Here is a 22,706-nt window from a genome sequence, read left to right as displayed (position 1 = left end):
AACTCAGAGAGCTACTCCATCCAGGAGTGCTCCCAGCTCATCTACCACAAGGCACTGAGCTGCCTTGTCCATGAATGCTGCAAAGCTGTAGTTCATTCCCCAAAATGAAATGAATTGCATTCTAATCCCCCAAATGTTGCACACACATTCTATACCAGCACCAAATGAAGCATTTGGGGGCTTCCTCACCAGGTCACAAAATCCCCTTCAGTGTGGCTGGAGAACAGGAGAAATGTTCCATTTCAGAATTATCCTGTGCTATCCAGACAATATGGTTCCAATGGCTAATATCCATTTATTCCTCAGAGTGCACATTTGTGAAAAGCCAAGTCTTGGCCATTTTTCTTTAATTTGGGAGCAGCCCAGCTAGAATCACTTATTTCTGTAGCATACAGCAGGATATTAGAAAGCAAATAGTATTCCCCAATCCAGAGCCTTCAGAGAGTCCTTCCTGCAGATGTTGTTGCCATGTGGAACAGGTGAACAAGGCACCAGCCTGGGTCACAGTAACCCCAGTCTCAATTTAATGCAGTACATGCTGGTTTTACAGTGAAGGCCATTTCATGAATTGTTACAATCTTATAAAAAATGAAGTTGCAGAAATATGGACAAAATAATACCACTTCCTAACTTTCAGAGCCTGCTACTGACAAGGCTTTAGATACTCTCCAAACTAAGTAATTACAATTTCATAAAAACTCTATGAAATTTTTGATTTCACTGATGGTAAAAGTAAGTCAAAGAGAAACTAAGTGGCTTGTCCTAGGTCACACAGACCCAGGTGGCATAATGTCTTATGTCTCAGTCCAGTGCTTCTGCAATAAAACCTGCCAGAACGGTAAATGCTGAGATATGGAGACACCAGATTTCATTTGTAATTCAGTTATTCCACCATCAATCTTCCTTTAACTCCTCAGATTTTTTGATTCTTTTAAGATAAAAGCAAGAATTGTTCCTTATGTTAATACCAGAATAATTTTGTATTTTAAAGCAAAAAAATTAGTTGGAATGTTTTTGCCACTCTCAAGATCATTCCATAATGAATACTCTCATGCTGACATAAGCGAAGCTCAAAAATGCAAGACAGTGTTATCCAAAGTACCATATTAAAAATAAACCACCCTCTCTAAAAACCAAAAGCATGAAAACACACACAGGCTTTACAGCACATGCATTTTCATTGCAGTATGGACATGTAAACCATTCTAATACCAATTAGTAAGCAGATTTACAGCTAATAAAACAGAATTAAGCTTACGTTTTCTTGGAGCTGGGACAGATCCCAAGAAGAAAGACATATTATTAGCTGAACTGATCCTCTTGCATTGGTCCTCTCATTTAGGACAAGGCACATTCACCTCTAGATATGACCCTGTTGCTAGTGAAAAGGTAAGTACACCTCCCTTCCTAACATTTATCTGATTATACATGCAGTCCTCAAGTCAACACTTTCTGCATCCAAGCACCTACTTTTAAGGGTACTTGAATGCACTGGAAGTGCTCAGAACAAAAGGGCTTTGAAGAAAGCACAGAAGCACCTTCAGAAACAAACACATTACTTACATATCTATTGAACATGTTGTCCGTTCTCCCGAGAGTGACATTGTTGAGCAGGATCTGTGCTACTGTATCTACTCCCTCAAAAACCAAATTCACCTTCTGCCACTTTCTACAAAAGAAAACATACACGTGAAAAACTGTCAGAATACCTAGAGTCAAAAACACACAGGACACAGACAATGTAAAAATGTGCATCACTATTATACCAGCTGTTGCTTCAGCTACTTTTGACTCAGTGTAGCTACACTCTAACTTTAAATAGTCAAATTAAAATAACAGCAGAAGTAGCTCAAGTCAGCATGTTCAAGAACACATCAGGTTCCCACCAAATATTAGATGGGATAGCTTTCAATTAGCCTAAGTACTGTCTTTTTTCAGCTGACAATTCATAAGTAATTTTTAACAATCAATTTAAAAAAAAGAAAAAAGCAACAATTGAAGTGTTCTGCAGCAACAGCTTTGCAGCTGCACATGATTGCATAGTTTATTTTATCAGATACAAAAGTATTAAGCAGATTTTGAGTGGATGGATTAACTTGCAATTCTGCATGAAAGATGGCCCAGAACTATTTTAGACATATCTTTACTGCATACCTGAAGTCAAAAGGAGTTTTGAATGTCCTGCTGTAAGTCCAGTTATCTAGCGAGATCCATCTGTACATCACATCATTAAATCTGTAGTATGGATCCTAGTAACAGACCAACAAAAAGAAAATTACATTATTTATTTAGTTAAAGTGTTACTACATTAAAAACATCACAATATCCATTAGCTGAACTTGTTATTTCAGTCAGTCTGCAAATGCAAAATCCACCTTAGTTAGTTCTGATACTCCTTTTCACCCTTAAACTTTTAAGTGAAAGCAAAGCTTTAGTAATATTTGACTTTATTTATATAGCTCAAAACCCTGTCCGCTATAATCACTCAAACTAGAAGCAGTAGGATTTGTTTTTACAGAAGAAATTACTGGTCTGGAAATTAACCAATAAATCCAGAGAGCTTGTGACCTAATGAGAGGAACAGAAACATGATCACCCTCATAATTATGGAGAAAGTAAGACTAATAGGATTTTAAGAGGCAGAGAAACAGCATTTTAGGCCTCTAGGGACAGCAGTGAACAAATCTCTAGTTTAAAGTTATCGCAAATAATCCAGTTGTTCCTTGTCAGCTAGACTTGCTGTGGTAAGGATAAATTAAATTGCTGTATGTGGAGGGATGGAGAAAGAGAAGAAAGAGAAGCAACACCATTCTGGTTTTGGTAAAAAACTAAATTACTACTTTTAAGAATAGTATTGCATTTACACCAAATGTGTCCTGTTCCCTTTAACCACACTACCTAGCAAGAACAGAAAGTAGTTGGTCTAAGCTACGTGCTCAGCCTTTCTGGCTTCATGCTGTATTTATTACCTTACAGTGGGTCACCATGTCCCTCACCCAGCTTAAAGGACCGGACACCCCAGGGCCTCACACCTCACATAAAGGCAGCAGAAAGGCCCCATCACATGTCAGAGAGCAGACAGCCAGTGTCCCATCCCATGTCAGAGAGCAGACAGGCAGTGTCCATGCCGTGTCAGAGATCAGACAGGCAGTGTCCCATCCCGTGTCAGAGAGCAGACAGGCAGTGTCCCATCCCGTGTCAGAGAGCAGACAAGGCAGTGTCCCATCCCGTGTCAGAGAGCAGACAGGCAGTGTCCCATCCCGTGTCAGAGTGGCAGTACCCGGGTCCCAGCCTGACAGCCCAGTTGCAGCCCCTGCAGCAGCTGCAGGGCTGAGCTGCTGCCCCAAACAAAGGCCAATCTCTTCCAGCCTCCATGACTCAACCCGGCCCAGAGAGAGGGGAGCTGCGTTCGGGTTTGCTTTGACAGGAGTGTTCTAACAGTACCAACTTAACTACCCACCCTGAATATCCTCAGTCACTCTGAAGAAAATCTGCCCAGCTTTTTTCTTCTTTCCTACTTGCTGGAACTTTTCTCCCCATTTCAGGCGTCAGTATGCATAGTTACATTTGGAATTTGAAGTCTTCTGAAAAAAAGGGTCTTATACCTCATATTTGTTTTATAACTAACAGGGTCAGGCTCCGTAATAAACACATAAATCTATTTACACAGCAGAACTAAATCATAACATCTAAGTGACTCTCCTCAGCAGCACAGACCCTTCAGGAGTCCTACAGCAGTACAAACATTATTCCCTGGGCTCATACAGAGGGAAAGGTGTCACCCTGCTTCTACATGCTATGCTCTATCAAATTTCTTACTACAAGGGAAGAGTCAGAAATGAAAAGCCTTGTCCCTGAGTAAAACTGTGACTTCTGTATTGATAATACAGTGCATTCTCTAAAAGTTAAGTCATCATGAGCTTACAGGACTACCACTGAATTTTAATACATTCATTCCATTACTTTTGGTGAATATATCTCAGACTTTTATTGAGATGGAAAAGTTAAAGCAAATAAATGCATACTAATATGCAAAATTTAGGCTCATAAAAGAAAATTCACTGAGATCATTGTACTGAGATAATGAGAGGCAAGCATAGAATGTCAGAGACCATGAAACCCCACAATATGCACGTTTTTTAACAACAGTCTTGCTTTAACACTATATACCATCTTATATATATTTACATATGCATACATATTCGTATTTAACATTACATACTATTTTATTTCACATTATGCTTTGAAAAATGTGCATGTTAAATTTCAGTCTTTGCCACTTGTATGTGTGAAATATTTAACAAGAGGTGTGAGAGGAAAGTTCCAAATGCAGTACAGCAGACTGTAAAGCCATTTGGTTAATGGTCAAACAATCAACATCAGTGTCTCAGCAAAGATGCACAAAAGAAACCTGCACCATTTCTCCCACAAAAGCACAGATAGCAAGATGTTAATGAACAAGGTCCTGACTTCTGCAAAACACAAAACTGGTTGTCTAGCAGCAGAAACGCAGGAATATTTTATCAGAGGCAGAAATCATTGCCAAATGGGCTCTTACAGGAGCTTACAAAGTGACACGTTTAAATCTCAGAATACATTGAAGATCCTTTTTCCTGAAAGAGCTTTCTTCTTTACTAGTCTAAAGCCTTCAAACTTCAAGAAATGCACTGACTGCTAAAATAGATGTCATAGAAAGTGCAAATTAGCCCTTCTGACTCACAGGCATCCACCCTTTTAGATGGAAAGCTCACAGTTCCGTGTACCTTCATGTAAAACTTAACAGTTTACTGATACGATTGCTACCTAACCAGTAAGACAGCTCATACATCACATAAAAGCTGTTAAATGCTAATAGCTGGCCGGCCATTTTAACCATGAGAAATGTTGAGTGTTGTAAAATCAGGGGTGGCAATTTTCAAGCAATGCTTTTAAGACAATTCTCAAGGTTTAGGAGAAACGCATGATCACAACAAAGTCCTCTAAGAAAGCAGAATTACTTTGCCAATACACTTGTGAAGTTATTGACTTTTCCATTATTAAATACAACTGTTCTGAGTGCTGGAAGATGTAACCACGTAAGTCAAATTGTTTGGATTTCTCTGAAACATAATTTCATCCCACGTTAAATCATTTCACATCAAAATGAAAGGCTTAGTTCAGAAAAGTGCATTAAAAAAAAAAAAAGGACAAATTTAAACCACTTAAAGGCACAGGGAGAAATTGAAAGATGGTAGGAAATAGGCTGCACATCTATTAAATACATTTCACATTCAATAGCTCAACGACTCAGTGTGTTCCTGGAAGCAATTCATAGAGGGGTGGAGTCAACTATAGCTATTTTTAGATCCCACCAACCATAACAGCCTAGCATTTTCCTGCTCCCTGCAATTTGGGGGAAAAATCTGAAGTATTCAAGCTGCCTGCCTGTTTGTTCCCTGCTCTCAGGCTCAACGCTGTAAGCAAGCAGCAAATCACCTCCTAAGAGGAGGTTAAAAGCCCTGCTACAGATCATCAAAAGGAAGCAATTTCCAGGTCGGCTAACAGGACATCAGCAGGACTTCAAAAGCACTGGCAGCACGACAATGAAGGACCTGCCAGCGCCCAGATGGAAGCTTCTCCTTGCAATTTTAAGGGGATATTGAAAAGCCACGGTGAGATAAGCTAAGAGCTTCTCCTGTTAAGCAGGAAATGGATGAGATAGGAACACACGAGAAGGGAGGCTCCAAGCCCAAGTGAGCGAGCGACCCTAACCCTAACCCTAACCCTAACCCTGGCCCAATAAAAAGGACACCTTTTGGTCACCCAGGATCCAGGAGTTCCGAGGGGCACGGCACAAACACCTGAATGACACCAGACAGAGTCAGCTGTACCCAGGTGGAAGATCTGCATGAAATAAAATGAAATCAAGAAAGAGAACAAAAAGCAGATTCCTTTGCCTTACCCTGCTTTTGTTATGGTCTAATCTGAAGTCACCTTACATGCTCTTCTCTCATAAGTTAACTCTGATGGTGTAACAGATCACCAGAATAAAATCTGCAAATGATGCTTCATGATTTACAGTTTAAAGATTCCGCCCTGGGCAACTTCAGATGAAAGCTAAGTAGTTAATACATACTTATCTATACCCATGTGCTCCTTGACATCACAAGTGACAGCAGACAGGACATTTATATAATTTTCACAGCTTGAATTCAGGCTGAACTAACAGCAGAGATGAATGGATCATATACATCCTCGAGCGTGAGTTTTGGAAGTTCCTCCTAAAGTAACTAAATTTCAGTAGCTGCTCTCAGAAAGCAGTAAACTGAATGTCACTGTCAATGCTCAGGATGTGTCACAGCAGAATACTAAGCCAAATATGACTAAAAGTTAACATACTAATACCCACTGCTTAATACTACTTGAATACTTGGATGTATTTAACAGACCACTATAAATCTTACCTCTTTTAACATCACAAGCTTTTGAAAGAAAAAATAGAGTGTCCATTAATATTTATGCTAAGTTTTACTAAGGGTTTTGAATGTTTGCACATGTGTTCTCATAGTTCAGCAGAGCACCTGTATTTCAGTGGAAAATAATATAATAATCAACTATTCCAAGAATGAATGCCACACAACCTGAACAGAACCATAGGATACCAAATGGAATTATTACCTGGCTTGCTCCAAAAAAATCTAAGTTGTGAGGAAGTGTCAGAAAACAAACAACAGCATATTTTATACAAATGGAGAACAAGCTGCAGAAAACCAAACCACTTTCCAGAAATGCAGAGCTATCACAAATCAGTACAAACTTCTCTCTCTCCTAATACATTTTGATATCCAAGTACGACCAAGAGCACTGTTAGCTTCTCTGCCAAGTGCACGCCCTTGTCTAACAGGCCAGAACATGCTGTGTTACCCAGCCCCTATATCAGCATCACACTTGCAGACCTCTCATAATCCTCCACATAAGTCTAAGTGACAACTAATAAGACAAAACAGCCTTATGTGTAAATGCAAATGGCTGTCATATGAGAGAATCCAGCTACAACAGCCATATTTCTCAGAACTGGAAATTTACAGGAGTCACCTGCCAGCAAGAAATGGCATCATGCAGAACCTGGATAGAATGTGGTAGAGGATGCCTATTTCCAGCACACAGACTTAATAAGCAAGTTGGGTACATATGGCGTACCAGAACAGTGCCTGAAAGAAAATACTACGCTGACAGTGGTCAAAACCAAAACTTTCAGTCAAAATAGTTTCGGCAAGTCTTTTTCCAGTGCTGTAGGGTTAGTAAAAGATTCACTGGAAGTTTGTAAAATGTCTGTATTCAAAGCAAAGCTTTGCTCTACCTTTATGCAAGTGACTATTACCCTTCTCTATGTGCATTTCTCATGGTTTTTTTTTTAATTTTACATGTAAATAGTAGTAAGAGCTATAGTGTCTTAATGAAATGCTATTAAAACAATCAAGCCAAACACATACTCTGATGCAATCTCCTGGCCCTAGAGCTTTTATCATAGTTAATCCAGCATTTGAACTACATTGATTGAATGTGAAAGAAAATAATACTTTGGTAGGAAACTCAAGAGTCTTCCCCAGGAGCATTTTTTGAGACACATCCATTTGGTGCATTCAAAAAGACATGTTCCTCCAATGTATATTTTATGAGCCAGAATAAAGATATCTCTAGAACAAATGCTAAGAGGATCCAGAGAGATGAGTAATGAACCCTCAGCATCAGAGAGATGTTTTTTCAATTCAAGTGTATGGCTTGCACAGCAGATTAAAGTAAGGCTAAAGACACGCAATCAGCTAGAGCATCCCTGTGCAAAAACAGTTTGTGTGTCGACCTAAATTTGAAATGAACCACACAATGATAAAGAAATTGCTTGCAGCCTAGTCTTGCAATCTAAGCCATGTTCTGAAGGCTTAATATTCATCAGCTTGCCCCTGCTGCCCTTCTTCCCCTTGTTGCAAGATGCCCACTAAGCTACATTGCTGGAATAGGCCCTTCCAAATTCTGCTTTAAATTTCTGTTCCGGGTGCTAACCCATTGAAAATCTCATGGATACAAAAGCAAAGGATGCAGTGAGATTTGCCACTTGCAAATCACACAGAAAAACAGCATGTAGATTTCACCAGGTTGCAGAACATAGGGGTCCTGCTACCCAGAATGATTTTGTTCCCACTAGCTTTGTTCTCCTATTTCCTGGTACAGCTTTCAGATCAATCTCCACTTTCGATTACAAGCTGGGTTACTGATCTAGTGACATCTTCTGTAAGACGAACAAAGATCCTGTATTCCATTGCAAAGACCAAAAGGAGCAAATTAAAAAAATACCTAAGACCAAAACTTGAATTTAGGCGTCTATAATAAATCTCCTATTTCTATACTTGACACAACACCAAAAAGGGCTGATTTCCAGAGATAATGAACTCTGAAAAAGTGGAGCAAACAGTGCTCTATGCCTCTACAATTAGGGCAGTGTGCATGCTTTTGTTTGAATAGGAATACAGGAACATGATGTTAGGCAGCTGCACTTGAAAACCTTTGGTCACATTCACCGCAGTGAAGAAACCTCAGGACAAACAGCTGAGCCTCCCTCTGGAGCACAAAGCCTCACACTGCAATAACGAATGATGTCACTGACTCCCTCCAAGAGTCAAACAACCCAGGCTTGCTGCTTTGCAGAATGCAAAGCATTTAACACCACCTGCAACAGATTTCAAATCTGCTAAGGTTGCTCTGCTGTTTTGGTATGGTCTGCATCCTATCTTTTGAACAAAAATGCAATTTTAAAACAATTTAGTTATCCTGGTGCAAATTTTGTGTGAATGCTTCTTTCTGTAAACCGAGCTTTGCTAAACTGAGTAAGAATGTGTTTATGCTGACTTGAGTTACCTGTACACACCTATACATAGAAACAGGTACCTCATTCTGAGCTCTGGTCTAGCCAGACACCAGCTGAGTCCAGTCCAGAGATCAAGCAACCACACTAGTGTACGATTTTGGTTAACTCAGCACTCGAACAGCAACATCACCAACTTGGCAACAGCTTCCAGTCCACCAGCTGTACTAGCACGTGTTTGGAGCAAGCTCTTACTTGCATTCAAGTAAACATGTTCTAACTGACCACAACCAAACATCATCGATTTAATTAGCCCAAGCACCCACTGCTACCCAGCTGGCTGACTAAGCTCTCTTGCCTCTGTGCAGGCTTGGGATTCTGCCCAAGCACATGAGAGTTCATGATCCTCATTTCCAAATATACTGCTAAATTACAAGTCAGTTTGCAGCAATGCATTTAAATTAGCAATCACATCTTCTCACTTCGTAAGTGTACTTAGTGCGAGTAGTTAAATGTGAGTCTTCCATTACATCACTGTCTTGTGTGCCTGAGTCAGTGCATTGGTCACAGTTTCTCTTGATGGTTATTCACACTTCTTGCAGCAACGCCTCCCAGCACAACCAAACATCCCAGATGTTCAGTTCACCTCGTGCACTTTTGCATCAGAGAAACTAGCACAGTTCCCTTCACCGATTCTCCACGTAAAGTCTCCCTGCCCCCTGCACATTTGACAACTACAGAAGAGCCCTTCTGAAACCTTAATTCTCAATGTACAAGATGTCACATAACTTAGCACACAGATGTTAAAACAACAGATTATCATAGCTCTGCCCATCCCTTCATAGCACAGTTCTTTTTCTAATGTTCATGATCTGTATCTGGCAGTGACACTCCTTGGAATCTATTATTAGTGCTGGGATTCCCAACCTGTGCCAACACAGAAAATGCTAAAATTATCCTGCCCAAATGGTATCACTTTCTCCTTTTACTTCTCTAACTTTAATCAGAGTATAATACGCTGAAGGATAAAACCCAATAAATAAAAAATACACAATGCATACATCCAGAATGTGTTTTTTAAATAAATGATGCACAAGAACTGCACCATTAGGCCCACAATGAAGGACGGGTAATATGATATACTCACACTATACAACAGTATATTTTCCAGCACAGAAGTGTATTTATCACCTTTATAGATGACTTTGTTAACTTCACTGTTTTATATCTTTGTTCCAGGTACACATTTCATTTTCCTTGTTTCCTTTGAAAAAGGCGTCTTATTTAAACAATGGTCCAGTTAGTGCCACGTTTCTTGTCAGGTCTGAGTCACAGGCACCTTATGCTAGTATCAGATTACTTTTCTACCCATATGCAACTGCAGTTTTGAAAATTTTTCCAAGAAAGTGGTTGCTGTGTTTCTATAAACTTAAACATCTAATAGAGACAAGTGTAAACAGAAGCATAAAAGCGTCTTCAAAGTGTTAAGACAGCAGTCAGTCCTTTAAATTTCACTTCTTCTGTTTCAGACTATACTTTCCTTATGCAGAATGGGTATATATTGACCTCCACCATTCTGACAGTCCCTGCAAGCTTTAAAAGAGCTTTTTAATGGTCTGAAGTCTCTAGATTTATTACATCAACGAGCCAGATTTTAAGAGTGTGGGTTTAACTTTCCATTCTTCTGAGGAACCACTATAGGTACGCATGACTTATACGCTGTGAGGGTATTGCAGGTATCTGGTGTCAGCACCTTGGCTGCGTGTCAAAACCACAATCGCACATACTGCAAAGCTTCCATTTGTATCCTCGGCCTTATGTGGGTCTGAGGACACTGCAGCCACCAAACGAAGCCCGGCCGCTGCCCCGGCGATGCCAACCAAGCCTGCAGCGGCCGGGCAGCTGCCGGGACGGGGCTGTGTTTTGGAGGGCTGCGTTCTCCCCTCCGGGCTGCCCACGGCGGGAAGGGCTGCTCCAGGGCCCGGCTCTCGGCGTACCGTACCTGGATGAGGCCCTGGCAGAGCAGCGCGGTGTGAACGCAGCCCGGCACCTCCGCTCGGAGCGACACCGAGCCGTTCCCGCTGCGGAGCCGCCAGCTCCCCCGCAGGCTGCGCACCTCCGGGCCGCCCGCGGCCACCGCCAGCGGCACCAGCAGCATCGGCAGCAGCGCGGCGGGACCCATGACGACAGGCGCCGAGAGCAGCGAGCTGGGGCGGGGCTTCCAAGGAAGGAAAGGAGGGAAGCGGAGGGAGGAGGCCGGCGCTGCTGAGGGCGGCGCAGCGCGGCTGCGCGCGGGGCCTGCGGCGGCCGGGGCTGAGCGCGGCCGCGGAAGGCCGGGGACAACGGCCGGGCCGCGCTCCGCCCCGGCTGCAGCGGCTCCGAGCGCACAGCCCTGGCCCGGGAGGGTTGGCTTTCTTTTTTCATCCAAGAGGCACGGTGGAACGGTGATAAGAGGAGCTCTAATACGGTTACGAATCTTTCAGATGCAGCAAATGCGCTCGGAGCTCTAGAAAACGGCAGGGAGGCGGGAAGGGATGAGAAAGAGCTGCGACAACACCGCAGTGGGTTCTCTCAGTACTGGCTCCCTCGAGTCGTGAGGCTTTTATATGGCCTCAGACTTCCACATCCTTTTTTTCCATAAAAATACAGAGGCATATAAAACTGTAACAAACGTCATGGACATCTCAAAGTACTGTGGTTTCCTCATAAAGCAGGGCTGTGTATTTTGTGTATAAAAATACAGTCAATTCCTCTGCAAAAGGACAGAAGCATCAGCTCCTAAGAAAGAACATACAAGAAGTATGTTTTTCAGATCACACTGTAGCTTTCCAGTGTGCCCTCGCTAGGTTAAGTCCCGTCATTCACAGCCCAAAAGCAGGAATTAAAGCAACAAGTTTTTAAATAGCTCCATGGAAGGCCTTAGCTACTCTCCAGGTGTAACACCCATGATACTTCATGCTCTGTTCCCACTGCACCAGGGGATGCAGGGGCTTCTAGCTCACCTCCATGAACTGGGAATGTTTCACACCAGGTCCCCCAGACTGACAAGAACAGGAACACCAGAGTTTTGTTTTAGCTCCTGGCTTTCATACACCTATTTCAGCATACTGTAGGAATCCTCCCTAAAATTTGTCTTTAAAGCATGACTGAACATGGTCAACATGCCTATATATTTTTGATGCAAATCTTTTCGAGCTGACAACCCTTTGTTTCAATGCAATATAAAAATGTCAGTCCTTCCATTCACCTTCAATAAAAAGTACACAATCCAGCCACAGGTAATTTTTTTCACCTGTGAAAGCACAAGGGGGGGGTGCAGTTCTGAGAAATACTGACTCAAAAAGAAAAACAGTAGCTGATCCTTTTTTCTCTTAAAAAATTTCTGCCACCAGCTTCAAAAAGGGATCGCTGGGACCCATACTTTTGAGCAGCAGAAGGCCACGCAGAAACTTAGCTGTTAGAACAGTTACCGTGTGTGTAATTTTAAGACAGAGTAAGCCACATTCAATATACTAACTGAAATGCTGGTCCTATTTCAGTTCAACTCCCAGCTGTCTTTTAGTGAGATTGCCACAAAAGACTATCATCCTAGATTGAGTTACCCCAACTGGCTTTGCATGGTGTAGAATTCAGTAAAAATTAGCATCTTCTCACCTTTAAGAGTCCAGACTAAAAAATAATTATACATTAATAGTATGAAGCCTTACTCTGTTTCTGTCCTCATCTGTCAATGAATAATGTTTTCAGGGCAATCAAACATTTCAGTGTTCTTTCCTGAAATTCACTGATACAACACTGAAACCATTTAAACCTTATAGTGCTGCTTGAGAGATCTTACGGGATATTATTTCTCAAGAAGCAGATTTACAGCTGTCAAAAAATAAACTGCCTTTTTTTTTTAAGTAAATCTTTTCCAGCAAGTCACATGATAGGTTCCCAGTAAGAAGGAAACTGCATTTCAAGATGTTTACTGTACTTCCGTGCTTTGCCTTTTATTCTTTCTGCTTAAGACTGACTGGAGCAACACACACACACAACAAAAAACCTCAACCTAAAAACAATGCTGTAATTAAGTATTCTGAGAACATGCTGTTTCCTTGTTCAAGGTTTATAATTAAGTTAAATCATGTCTCGTTTTCATGTCCCAGTTTTAGGTGTATTTTTTTGTTTGTTTGAGAGTATTTTTAAACAAATTACATTTTTGCTGTTTCAAGATATGAATTTTAAAGGCTGTGTTTTAATATTTTTAAATTTTAAAACACAAAACAAGATAAACCAAGTACTTTCTTTTACTGTGTACTATATTAACCCTCTTTCTGAAATACCACAAATTTCTTATTTTACGATACTGCAAGCAGATATTCTTTATCAACTAAGACAAAAAACTGAAGGCAAAACTATGCCTTTAGCTCTATTAGAATAAATTCAGAGCAGTTCCACTGTAGCTGCCCAAATTCTGCCATGCTAATCCAGTAGTCCTTTGTTTCCAAATGCTATGCAATCTCTATTATTACAACGGGCTGCTGCTATTTTCTCTTTCAAATTCGTGTTCAATGAGCTCATGTAAAGGTTTTAAACAAAAAGGTTCTCACAGATTTGGATGCAGTACTTCAAGATATTACTGCCCCCACCTGTCCACCCTGTACCATTCTTCTGGTGAAGGTAAACACCTCTGAAGCCAAACAGGACTTGCGCCCACAGCAGTCCGTATCAGGGCATGCTCTCTCTTTTGTTAACTGTGTGCTGCTGCAGATACCACCACCACAGACCATTTGTCAAAGATACAAAGAACTAAAGGATCATTGGCCTTAGGGAACTTTCTACAGATGCAGCAATATCACTGTATACATGTTGTATGAGTGTAAATACCTTCAGGCAGCACAGAATATCCATAAGAAAGCCCCACAGTTCCTCAACATTAACACCAGACCTCTGTTTTCTGACTACATCTGCAGAACAGAACTACTATGCAGAACAGTTACCCTCTGCGCTGGAGTAAAGACAATATGATGCACGGAGCTCTCCAGCTATGGATTTCTAAAGGACATTATTCTGTACTTATCTTGAACTCCATCCAAAAGGATGTTAAAAATAAAATGAGGAAATAAATTAAGATTGCTTCTAGATGAGGATACTATTAATACATCACTAGAAGAGAATGTTGTAGTAAGTTATCATGAGCAAAATACAAAGTGACAATCTAAATGGTAGGCCTGGAGTTTCTTTCATAATTATGGCAAAGTCTGTAGGCCACTGCAAGGGGATTTCCTCAGCAAACAAAATTACCAACACTAACAATCACGAGTAATTAAAAATAAGTATGTAGAAGGGAAGCTACTGCTCCAGGCAAACGCTGTAATGGAAGGGGAAAAGCAAAAAAATATGTAATAATAACTTTAAAATTTCAGAAGCAGAAAGACAGGTGATGCTTTCAGTATAACCTTCAACTTCATCAGGCATGCTGGGGCAAAAGCCTGTATTTGTATCTCTAGATAACATCTTGCTTTGAGATGCACTTAAACCAAAGATTTAGGTGTCACGTCACCACCTTCCATAGAACAGGCACAAAAAAGCCAAAGGATCTTCAAAGCCAGCATGGCCAGATTTCTAAAGTCATGTTATTTAAAAGGTGGAATTTCCACAGCTTTTATTCTCTTCATTTAATAAACAATTTTGAATCAATCCTAATCTATTTATAAAATTATGTAACACTGATCATTGCCATTTACCCTTTGTTTCATAAGCAGTAAAATCAGTGCCTTGTACAGTGCTGTCCAAGCTCCCCTTCAATTCTCATTAAAACTTACTTAAAACATACAGATTCAGGCACTTGGAGAAAATAAGTGGCACAAATGCAGACATTATGAAACAGGTTGCTTAGCCTTTCTTAGAGGCTTAAAACTAGACAGTCATCTGTGACCACGGTACAATGTACAACTTGTCCCTGAATGCCTAAAACGAAATCCCACCACATGTGGCGATCTGTAGGTAGCAAACTTTCCACCATGATGGAAGTTTGAGAGGCTTCACTGAGCCCGTGTGCATGGCACTTTACCAGCTGAGAGCAGGACATACCAGATAGATCACACTACATATGAAGCGCACATCCAGCCTACTGTTTTAATTAATGTTTTCTGTTCAGTTATTAAGAGAATGTCAACAAAGGTTTGTAGCTGATAAATTGGATGAGTAAATGTAAATGGATTTGGAGTTGCTGAAACAGCTGGGAGCTTAATTTCTTTTTCTAACTTAAGTGACTCCAAACACACCACTGGGGCAGGTCAGGACCTCTGTTTCTCAAACCTTCAGTGTGGCTAATGCGCCTGGCTTCAGCCCTAGGACAAATTCTGTCCCTTTATTTCTATCAAAATGACTCTAATGCAAGCACCAGAGAATATTCAAAAAAACTTTCCTGAAGACTGTGGGTACTCAAGAGACACTTTTTTTTTCCCTTCTTGAAAGATTAATGATTATTTCATCACCTGTAAGAATTTCCAGAATTCTTAATCAACAAAGTTCTCACTGAATCAACTCAAGCCCCACTTAGACAACAGCATAAGCCAACAGCATGGCTACACAGGCAAAAATATCCACTTGTCTGAATTATTCCAGTGAAAATCCCTTGTAGGTAACAGAGCTTCATCCTCGTGCAGTCCAGGAAGCTACATGCCCTATCACTTGCTGCACTGGTACAAATGTCTCAGGAGTAACATTTACAGAAACTGACTCTTGCACATTCATGAAACAGGCCTGCTTTAATATGGCCTCTTTTTTCTTTTTTTTTTTTTTCCGAATGACTTCATACATAAACAGCACTAAAAATACTACTTTATATATACACCCATCTGTTAAAAAAAGGCATTATGTGCTTGATTCTCATGGCAACAAAAAGCAAAAGACTACTGCAGTATACAAAGAGTACTGGAAGGATCAGAGAATATCTCAAATTGGAAAGGACTCATAAGGATCATCAAAAGTCCAACTCCCTTCTCCTTGGAGGACTGAATAAAACTAAACCATATGACTAAGAGTAACATCTACATGTTTTTGAACTCTGGCAGGCTTGGTGCTGTGACCATTTCCCAGGGGAGCCTGTTCCAGTGACCAACCACTCTCTCAGTAAAGAATCTTTCCCTAATGTCCAACCTGAAGTTCCCTGACACACCTTCATTCCATTTCCTTGTGTCCTCTCACACTGTCTGACTAGATCTCTTGTTTTGGTACTAGTCTGAATTTCAACATTCTGATATTTGCACTGGAAGAAGGGAAGGCAGGCAGTAGTTTTATGGCTAGAAACATTAAAAAAGAGCCTTAGGGGTGTGAAAAGAATCTTGTCTCTTCAGCTAAGTCCTTGGTGAGAGAAGGACCCCTTCAAGGAGTGGCCATGCTAAAATACTACTCACACACATTTTGTTTACAGCAAAATTCTCAGCCCAGTGGATCCAAATAATCTGGTGCTTCAATTAGTCCCTATGCCTTTGATTGCTGCTACAAAGGTCACTGTTCCATGGAAGAACTCTTCTCACCACGAGGACTATAGATAAGCACAAAGGCAATAACAGCCCATAGAGAGGTTCTAAAAACCACAAGAGATCACTCTCTGGAATCAATCTCCTCCCAGATTGTTTCAGCAAGAGCAAAGATCTTCAGCTAGTCTGAACTAGTATAGATCTAATGAAAGGACAAAAGATGCAATATAACTTCAATTAAACCTTGTATTAAACACTCGGCATACATTTGGATGTCAACAGAGCATTTCACAGAAGTGCCACAATATTCTGAAGGTATTTCAAGTTTTAATTAGTGCATTGAAGAGTGAACAGCCACCTAAGCTTTTGGCACTTTTTACATATTAGCAAAATAAACAACATTCAGCAAACAATCATTTCCAAAGGTATGGCTTTCTGAGGAAAAAGTTTCTTCATCACAGGAAGCTATCCTGACTCCAGAATGTTATTCAGCACTTAACAGGTTCAAGATGCAAAATTATCTTGAGTACTTATTTGTCAATAAAGGTTCTACTATGTTGATTATCTCAGCATATTTTCAGTACGTGTATCAACAGTGGTCATATTGAGAAATAGAGTTTTAAAGGTCTGGAAATGCCCTGAGGAATTTCAATCACACCAAAAAGATACTTAAAACTATTTTTAAAATATATTTTAGGAAATTCAGTCTAATGAAGTACTTCAATATGCCTAGCAAGTTGACAAGTAAAAATTTTTCCACAATAATCCCTTTGGAGTCCTCCATGGTCAGACACATGAAGATTTACTTGGAGGACAGAAGGGTACAGCTAAGCTTCTCCTGCCACCTCCTACTCTCACAGTTAGCAGTGCACTGCTTAATGCTGACATAAGAAAGTTACTCATTGTTTAGTGAACATCTTGGTGGGAGATTGAACTTGGAGGTTTTTCAAGACCTCTTTTGTTGTGTTCTCTCATTGCCAAGCATGCTGATCCACTGTTTATCCTTCCAGCTTCCCGGCAATGACCCATAATCTTGTAACCACCAACTATTACTGCTACTTCCGCCTAGCAGAACTCCGAGAACAGCTTATCAGTTTGCTGCAGCTGGCTCAGAAAGTACAGCTGGCTGCCCTCTCCTCTGTCCACACCCTAAATTATTCATGATGTATGTGTCAGCATATGCTTCATGGGAACTTCTTTTTAAAACCTCACTGAGGCTTACAACATTGAGCTTTCACCCTTCACTCTGTATATCTGCACTCTAGACTCCTAATCTTAATACATACATGACCTTTGTTTTACCCGTATTCACGTAACTTAAAAACCTAAGGAAGTTTCTTAGTCTAGGAGGGCTGATTGGTCAACTATAACCTATTTCTGGATCTGGTCTCCTGCTCTGGGAACCAGAGATGTAGCTTCAGTTGAACAGCAAAGGGCAACTTCTCACCTTCCTTTCTTTCTCCCCTCTCAAACCTCATAAAGCACAGCATAATGCATGTTTAAGATATTAAGATGCCATGCCAGTCACGTTGAACAAAAAAAGGGGAAAGAAAAAGGCTGTTTCAAGTTAAATTTTGCATCCAAAAATTTTAAGGTAACTGCTCAATGCTTCTTCACAAACCTGTCTTTTCACGTTTCCACTCTGAAAATTTGGAGTGTTTTTGTACATCAGTCTTACCAGTATTGAAAAGAATATTATGTGCAAAAATGTGATTCAGGGTTACCTGCATTTTTTTTCAAAGCTTTTCTTATATCATTTATAGTTAAGCTAAAAAGAATGCTTTTTTACTTCTTTCTCAGTTTATAAAAAAATAGTTAAGGATATGAAAATTCACATCCTTTGCACCAAATGGTAATTCTGAGTGTGAAGTGCAGCACACACAAAGTAGGAGAGGACAAAAAGAGCTAAGTTAAGTAGCAACCATCTACCTACCTCCTCTCTAGTTCAATTGCTTGTGATTGTGGGATGATACCTTAAAGTGCTGCTTTCAGTGAATTTTGAACGGATTCTCAGGAAACATAAATCAAGCTGTAAACAAGAACTTAAGAGATATCTTTATGAAATACAACTCAAACTGTAAAAACAGAACAGTTAGTACAACCAAGCAATAAAACCAGGGGATCACAATTCATTTACACAAGAAAGTTCTACTTCTTAATGCTGGTTAGACTCATCACCTGCACTTGTGCTCTGGCAGCTTGTTACTGAGCTTAGACCAGGCAGACGTGATTGAGAGGTGCAGTACTTTAACTCTTCACAGACACAGAGACTGAACACCACCGGTCCCAAATACTAAACTGAATTCTTCAGCCAGCACTAATCCATTCTAGAAAAATATCACTGCCATGTTCCACTAAGTTTGTTACCTGAGAACTCCTACAGTCACTAACAGTGATCCTGTCCTCAATGTTATTCTGAGTAGACACACAAAATCTAGAACCTTATGAAGAGATCTGGACCTCTTACTCCAACAAAAGCATTCCAAACCTTTCAATATGAAAAATTAAAAAATGGTTACATTGAATAGATCCTTCAATTACTGAGGTATCTGTGAAATAATTTTCAGCATTCAATGTAAGAGCAGGATTAACACTATGGCAAGTAATCTGCAAAGCCTGTTTTAGCAAGAGTATCCTTCCCCAAAGAATTAGCAGCTTCACACTGAACAGTGATCTTTGCCAGAGCTATGACAGATCTTCACTATTTACCTTCATAAGTTTACCAGGAAGGATTATAGACTCACATTAAGTTCTCTATGTAAGGTTGTAAATTGCAGTTCCTCCTTTAGTTCTCAAGAGGATTAGAGCTGCACATTTAGTAGAAAGTTCTGTTCTAGAACATTCTCTAGAAAACTCCAATAACCCCACAAAACAAAACCAAAACAAATTGAACCACCCCACCCCCCCCCCCCCCCCGCCATGACTCATGACTGAACAGTTTCATTTTTGACTTGCATCAAAGACTCTAAGATAAGAAGTGCTGAGGCTTACCTAGCCAGAGGGGAAAAAAACAAAACAGGCTTGACTTACAAACAAGCACAGCATCTCTTCTCCTCAGCACACATGAAACTACCACACTCAGTGTCTACAAATGCTTTCTAAGAGAACATCACCTCTTAGGCAGCTCTTCAAAACACAGGTAACAATTTTTGCATTCCCTCTAATGAAACAGGAGATCACATCTGAGACTAAACTTGAGTCAGAATTCCCATCCCTGATAAAACTAAAGGCATTTTGAAATTCTGTCTCCACAACCCTGGTCTGCCAAAGGAGCTGGAGCAAAGCCAGCTGCCCAGCTCTACAGCTAGCATTCCTCCCATGAGGATAACCTTGTATCACCATCTTCTAAGCAACTGTTCTTACTTTGCAGGCTAAGTCTGTGACGGGACAATGCACAGATAATATGAAGATTATTGAAGTAGGCAAAAGACAGAATTACATTATCTGCCAAACCTAGGACTCCCAGCTACTCAGAGCTTGAGTATTTCTGCTTGAAGTTCCTGAAGGGGAACCAATCTCAGCAGAAGCCATTTAAAGAGAGGAGCCTACTCTTCCAGAGCACCGGAGCAACCCCAGAAATCAAAGATCAGTATTAAAAGCTGTTGAAAACCAATATATTCTGTTCAACTGTGTGTCCTGATAAGCTTTGTCCCATCATGAAGTAAAATCCTTCACTATTCAAAGAAGATACTGAAGTCTCACCACTACTTCTAATGGATAGGCAAAAATACCCCAAACAAACAAAAGCTATACTGGGCAAACAATGATGTTTACCAGAGAAATTTTCAAGTATTACTTTACACAGAGCTGTCCTGTCAAACTCACTGTTTCACTTCTGGCACCTATCACTGTGAAGATTATGCCTGCCACCTTGTCTAACCTACCCAAGGCACACAGATGCTTTAGAAATAGTTACAGCCCTTGCTCCTGCTGATCTGGAAGCTACTGAACTCTTCCCCCACATGTCAACTGGTTGACATTAAACCAACCACTGCAGTACAGGAAAAAGACACTGACAACTTTGAACTATCCCTGCAGAAGACTGAGTGCTAAATGCACTGCAGACCAAAGTTACTACAGAATTTACTGCTGCATTAACCAAGAATGCAGTCAGTTTACAGGCATCAGCTAAACCATCACAAATATCAATTTAGGAACTGTTCTTCACTAAACACACCTGCAAGAGCTTTTCTGTCTGCACTCTGATCTGGTTTTCCAGTTAAAGGTTATTCTGAATTGCTATTCTCTGTCAGACTAAGATGGACACTTAAAATTATAATTTATCAACGATCATATTCCAGATTATTTTGAAACCAGCTACTTTTATACTAGAATGTATGAATTGACAGCAGCCCATTTTCACTTCACAGTAATACAGGCAGCTTTTACCTCTACCTTCTGTACCTCCCCGTGACATCATGTATTTATGCAATTTTTTCCCTGTGTTCCCATGCTTTCTCTGCATTAGTCCTGCACTGTTGCCAAAACACAAGCCCCTCAGCCTTGTAAGTGAAGTATTTTAGTCACAATTCAATCTGCCTTTTAAAATACGCAATTGCCTATCATGATCTGTATCCAACTGTTCTTCAATTTATACTTGCTTTATATTTATATTCCAGGTGCTGGGGAAAAATACCATCCATTCAATGACACCAAGAACCAAAGACCAGAAAGCAGATAAATCCAATCAGTACCTTTTTTTTCACATTTGAAGGAATTGTTCTAGTAAAATAACCTTCATACCTTAAGATCCTTTATTGATCATGCATTAGCTCATTCCATTCTTTTAGTACGAATTTGTTTAATTGAACTAAAGAGGGTTTTGTCTTGGTCTCATTTTCATGTATGAAACCACAAACAAATCAGGGAAAAACAACTACCATAATGCTTTTTTGGACAGCTATAAACACAGCAAGAAATCTTCAGCTGAATTCCAACTATGCTCTGTTTTACTAGGGATATGCAGAATATCCCTGAAGACTTCTGAATCATCAGCCACATTTGATAGACCCAAGGTATCTGCTTCAGATGATAATGCCTGTTAAAACATCATTTTTTTAAAGCAATTAAGAGTTTGAAATAAAATTACTAGAGAGAAAAATTGAAAGGGGGGGACAGCAAAAAATAATACAATAAAGTTATTTAGAAAATTTCTGGCTGTATTTAAACCCTATTATCTGCTGATTACTGTGAACTTCTGCATCAAGAACTATCTAATCTAACAGGACCAGTACTGTACATCTGCATATCCATCTACTAACTGGTTGTCTTTTAATCATTTGCCAGACTTTAGTTCCATGCCTCCACAGCAACCAAAGCTTGTTGCTGTGGTCTGCTTAAAGCCAGGTTTTCCAGAAAAAGTTAGCATCTGTTATCTTCATATAAAACTATGGCACAGTGCAACTGAGAAGAATGTTTTTACTCAAGCATGCAAAAATGTGTGTATATTCATTTTGTAACAAATACAGATCCTGTGTGCATCAGAAGACAGAAAAACCAGAAAAATCCCTAGCCAATGCTACAGATCAAGTTTTTCCTGCATCCTGAAAATACTTTTTTTTGCTTAAAACCACTCAAGGTTTTTCCAAGTGAAACTTAAACTGATTGCAATCGTGTTGTTAAATTCAAACCCCAATTAAACACAGCAAACAATCTTTGAAAAATTCTTGCAGAAAGAACACTGTAGTTTCTTTCCCTGTTATATGTCTTGGCTTGACATTTTGTTCTCTATACTCGCTCTCAAATAAAAATCTTTGAAATACAGATAGATTTTGTTTAATCCAAATTTTCTGGCATGAAGCTGACCCCAGTGAAGCTATTACAGTATTTATCTTGACAAAAAAATATTTTACCACAACAGAACAGGAAAACTCGCATTTCCAAACCCTTCACTTCTTACATTAGGTTCAAATGGAAAATTTTCCACCCTCCCTATGTTTCAAAGGAACAAAGATCCACTACGTAGTTTTTAGACTACCGGTGGTTTTGGTAGGTACTCACTGAGGTAATCACCAATTAAGCTTTTTTTTTTTTTTGGTAAGTCCTGGAATTCTTCTCCACCATGTCTGTATTAGCTCCTGTCTACCAGCTCCTTCCCTTGCCCCCCCTGCTTGAAGAGGAAGTCCAAATGTAACTTTTGTACAAGCCTGCACCAGACAGAACTGAGTCTGCTTCAAGGACAAAATACCTCCCATTTCCCACTTTGGACCTCTAGAGTGCTTCTAGAACTTCTACAATCCATCCTCATTCTTTCATCAAAGTATACACCTGCTAATTACTAAAAATTACCTTGGGAACATGACAGAGGCAAAAAAGAAACAGGTACTGGTCCAAACAAGACTCCCATCTTCCATGTAATATTTTACTATTTTCTTCTTCCCTGGCCCTTCATTATGCAC

At 40.1% G+C, this 22,706-nt stretch overlaps 1 protein-coding gene across 12 annotated transcripts in view; it reads right to left on the bottom strand.

The window, feature by feature from the left end:
* The window catches only part of MANBA (mannosidase beta), a 58,656-nt gene extending 38,966 nt beyond the window's left edge, over positions 1 to 19,690 (bottom strand). Inside the window, exons 1-5 of one of the 12 annotated variants that reach the window (XM_038136301.1) lie at positions 19,018 to 19,176; positions 18,242 to 18,350; positions 5,792 to 5,883; positions 2,155 to 2,249; positions 1,564 to 1,669 (exon numbers count right to left, since the gene is read on the bottom strand). In XM_038136301.1, the coding sequence (XP_037992229.1) occupies positions 1,564 to 1,669; positions 2,155 to 2,222 (174 nt within the window). In that variant the 5' untranslated portion in view covers positions 2,223 to 2,249; positions 5,792 to 5,883; positions 18,242 to 18,350; positions 19,018 to 19,176. The other 11 variants (XM_038136299.1, XM_038136298.1, XM_038136302.1 and 8 more) reach the window with 11 other exon arrangements.
* Between the last annotated feature and the right edge of the window lie 3,016 nt (positions 19,691 to 22,706).

The sequence above is a fragment of the Motacilla alba genome, chromosome 4 (assembly GCF_015832195.1).
Source record: "Motacilla alba alba isolate MOTALB_02 chromosome 4, Motacilla_alba_V1.0_pri, whole genome shotgun sequence".
NCBI classification, from domain to species: domain Eukaryota; kingdom Metazoa; phylum Chordata; class Aves; order Passeriformes; family Motacillidae; genus Motacilla; species Motacilla alba.
This window is presented reverse-complemented; position numbering and strand designations above follow the sequence as displayed.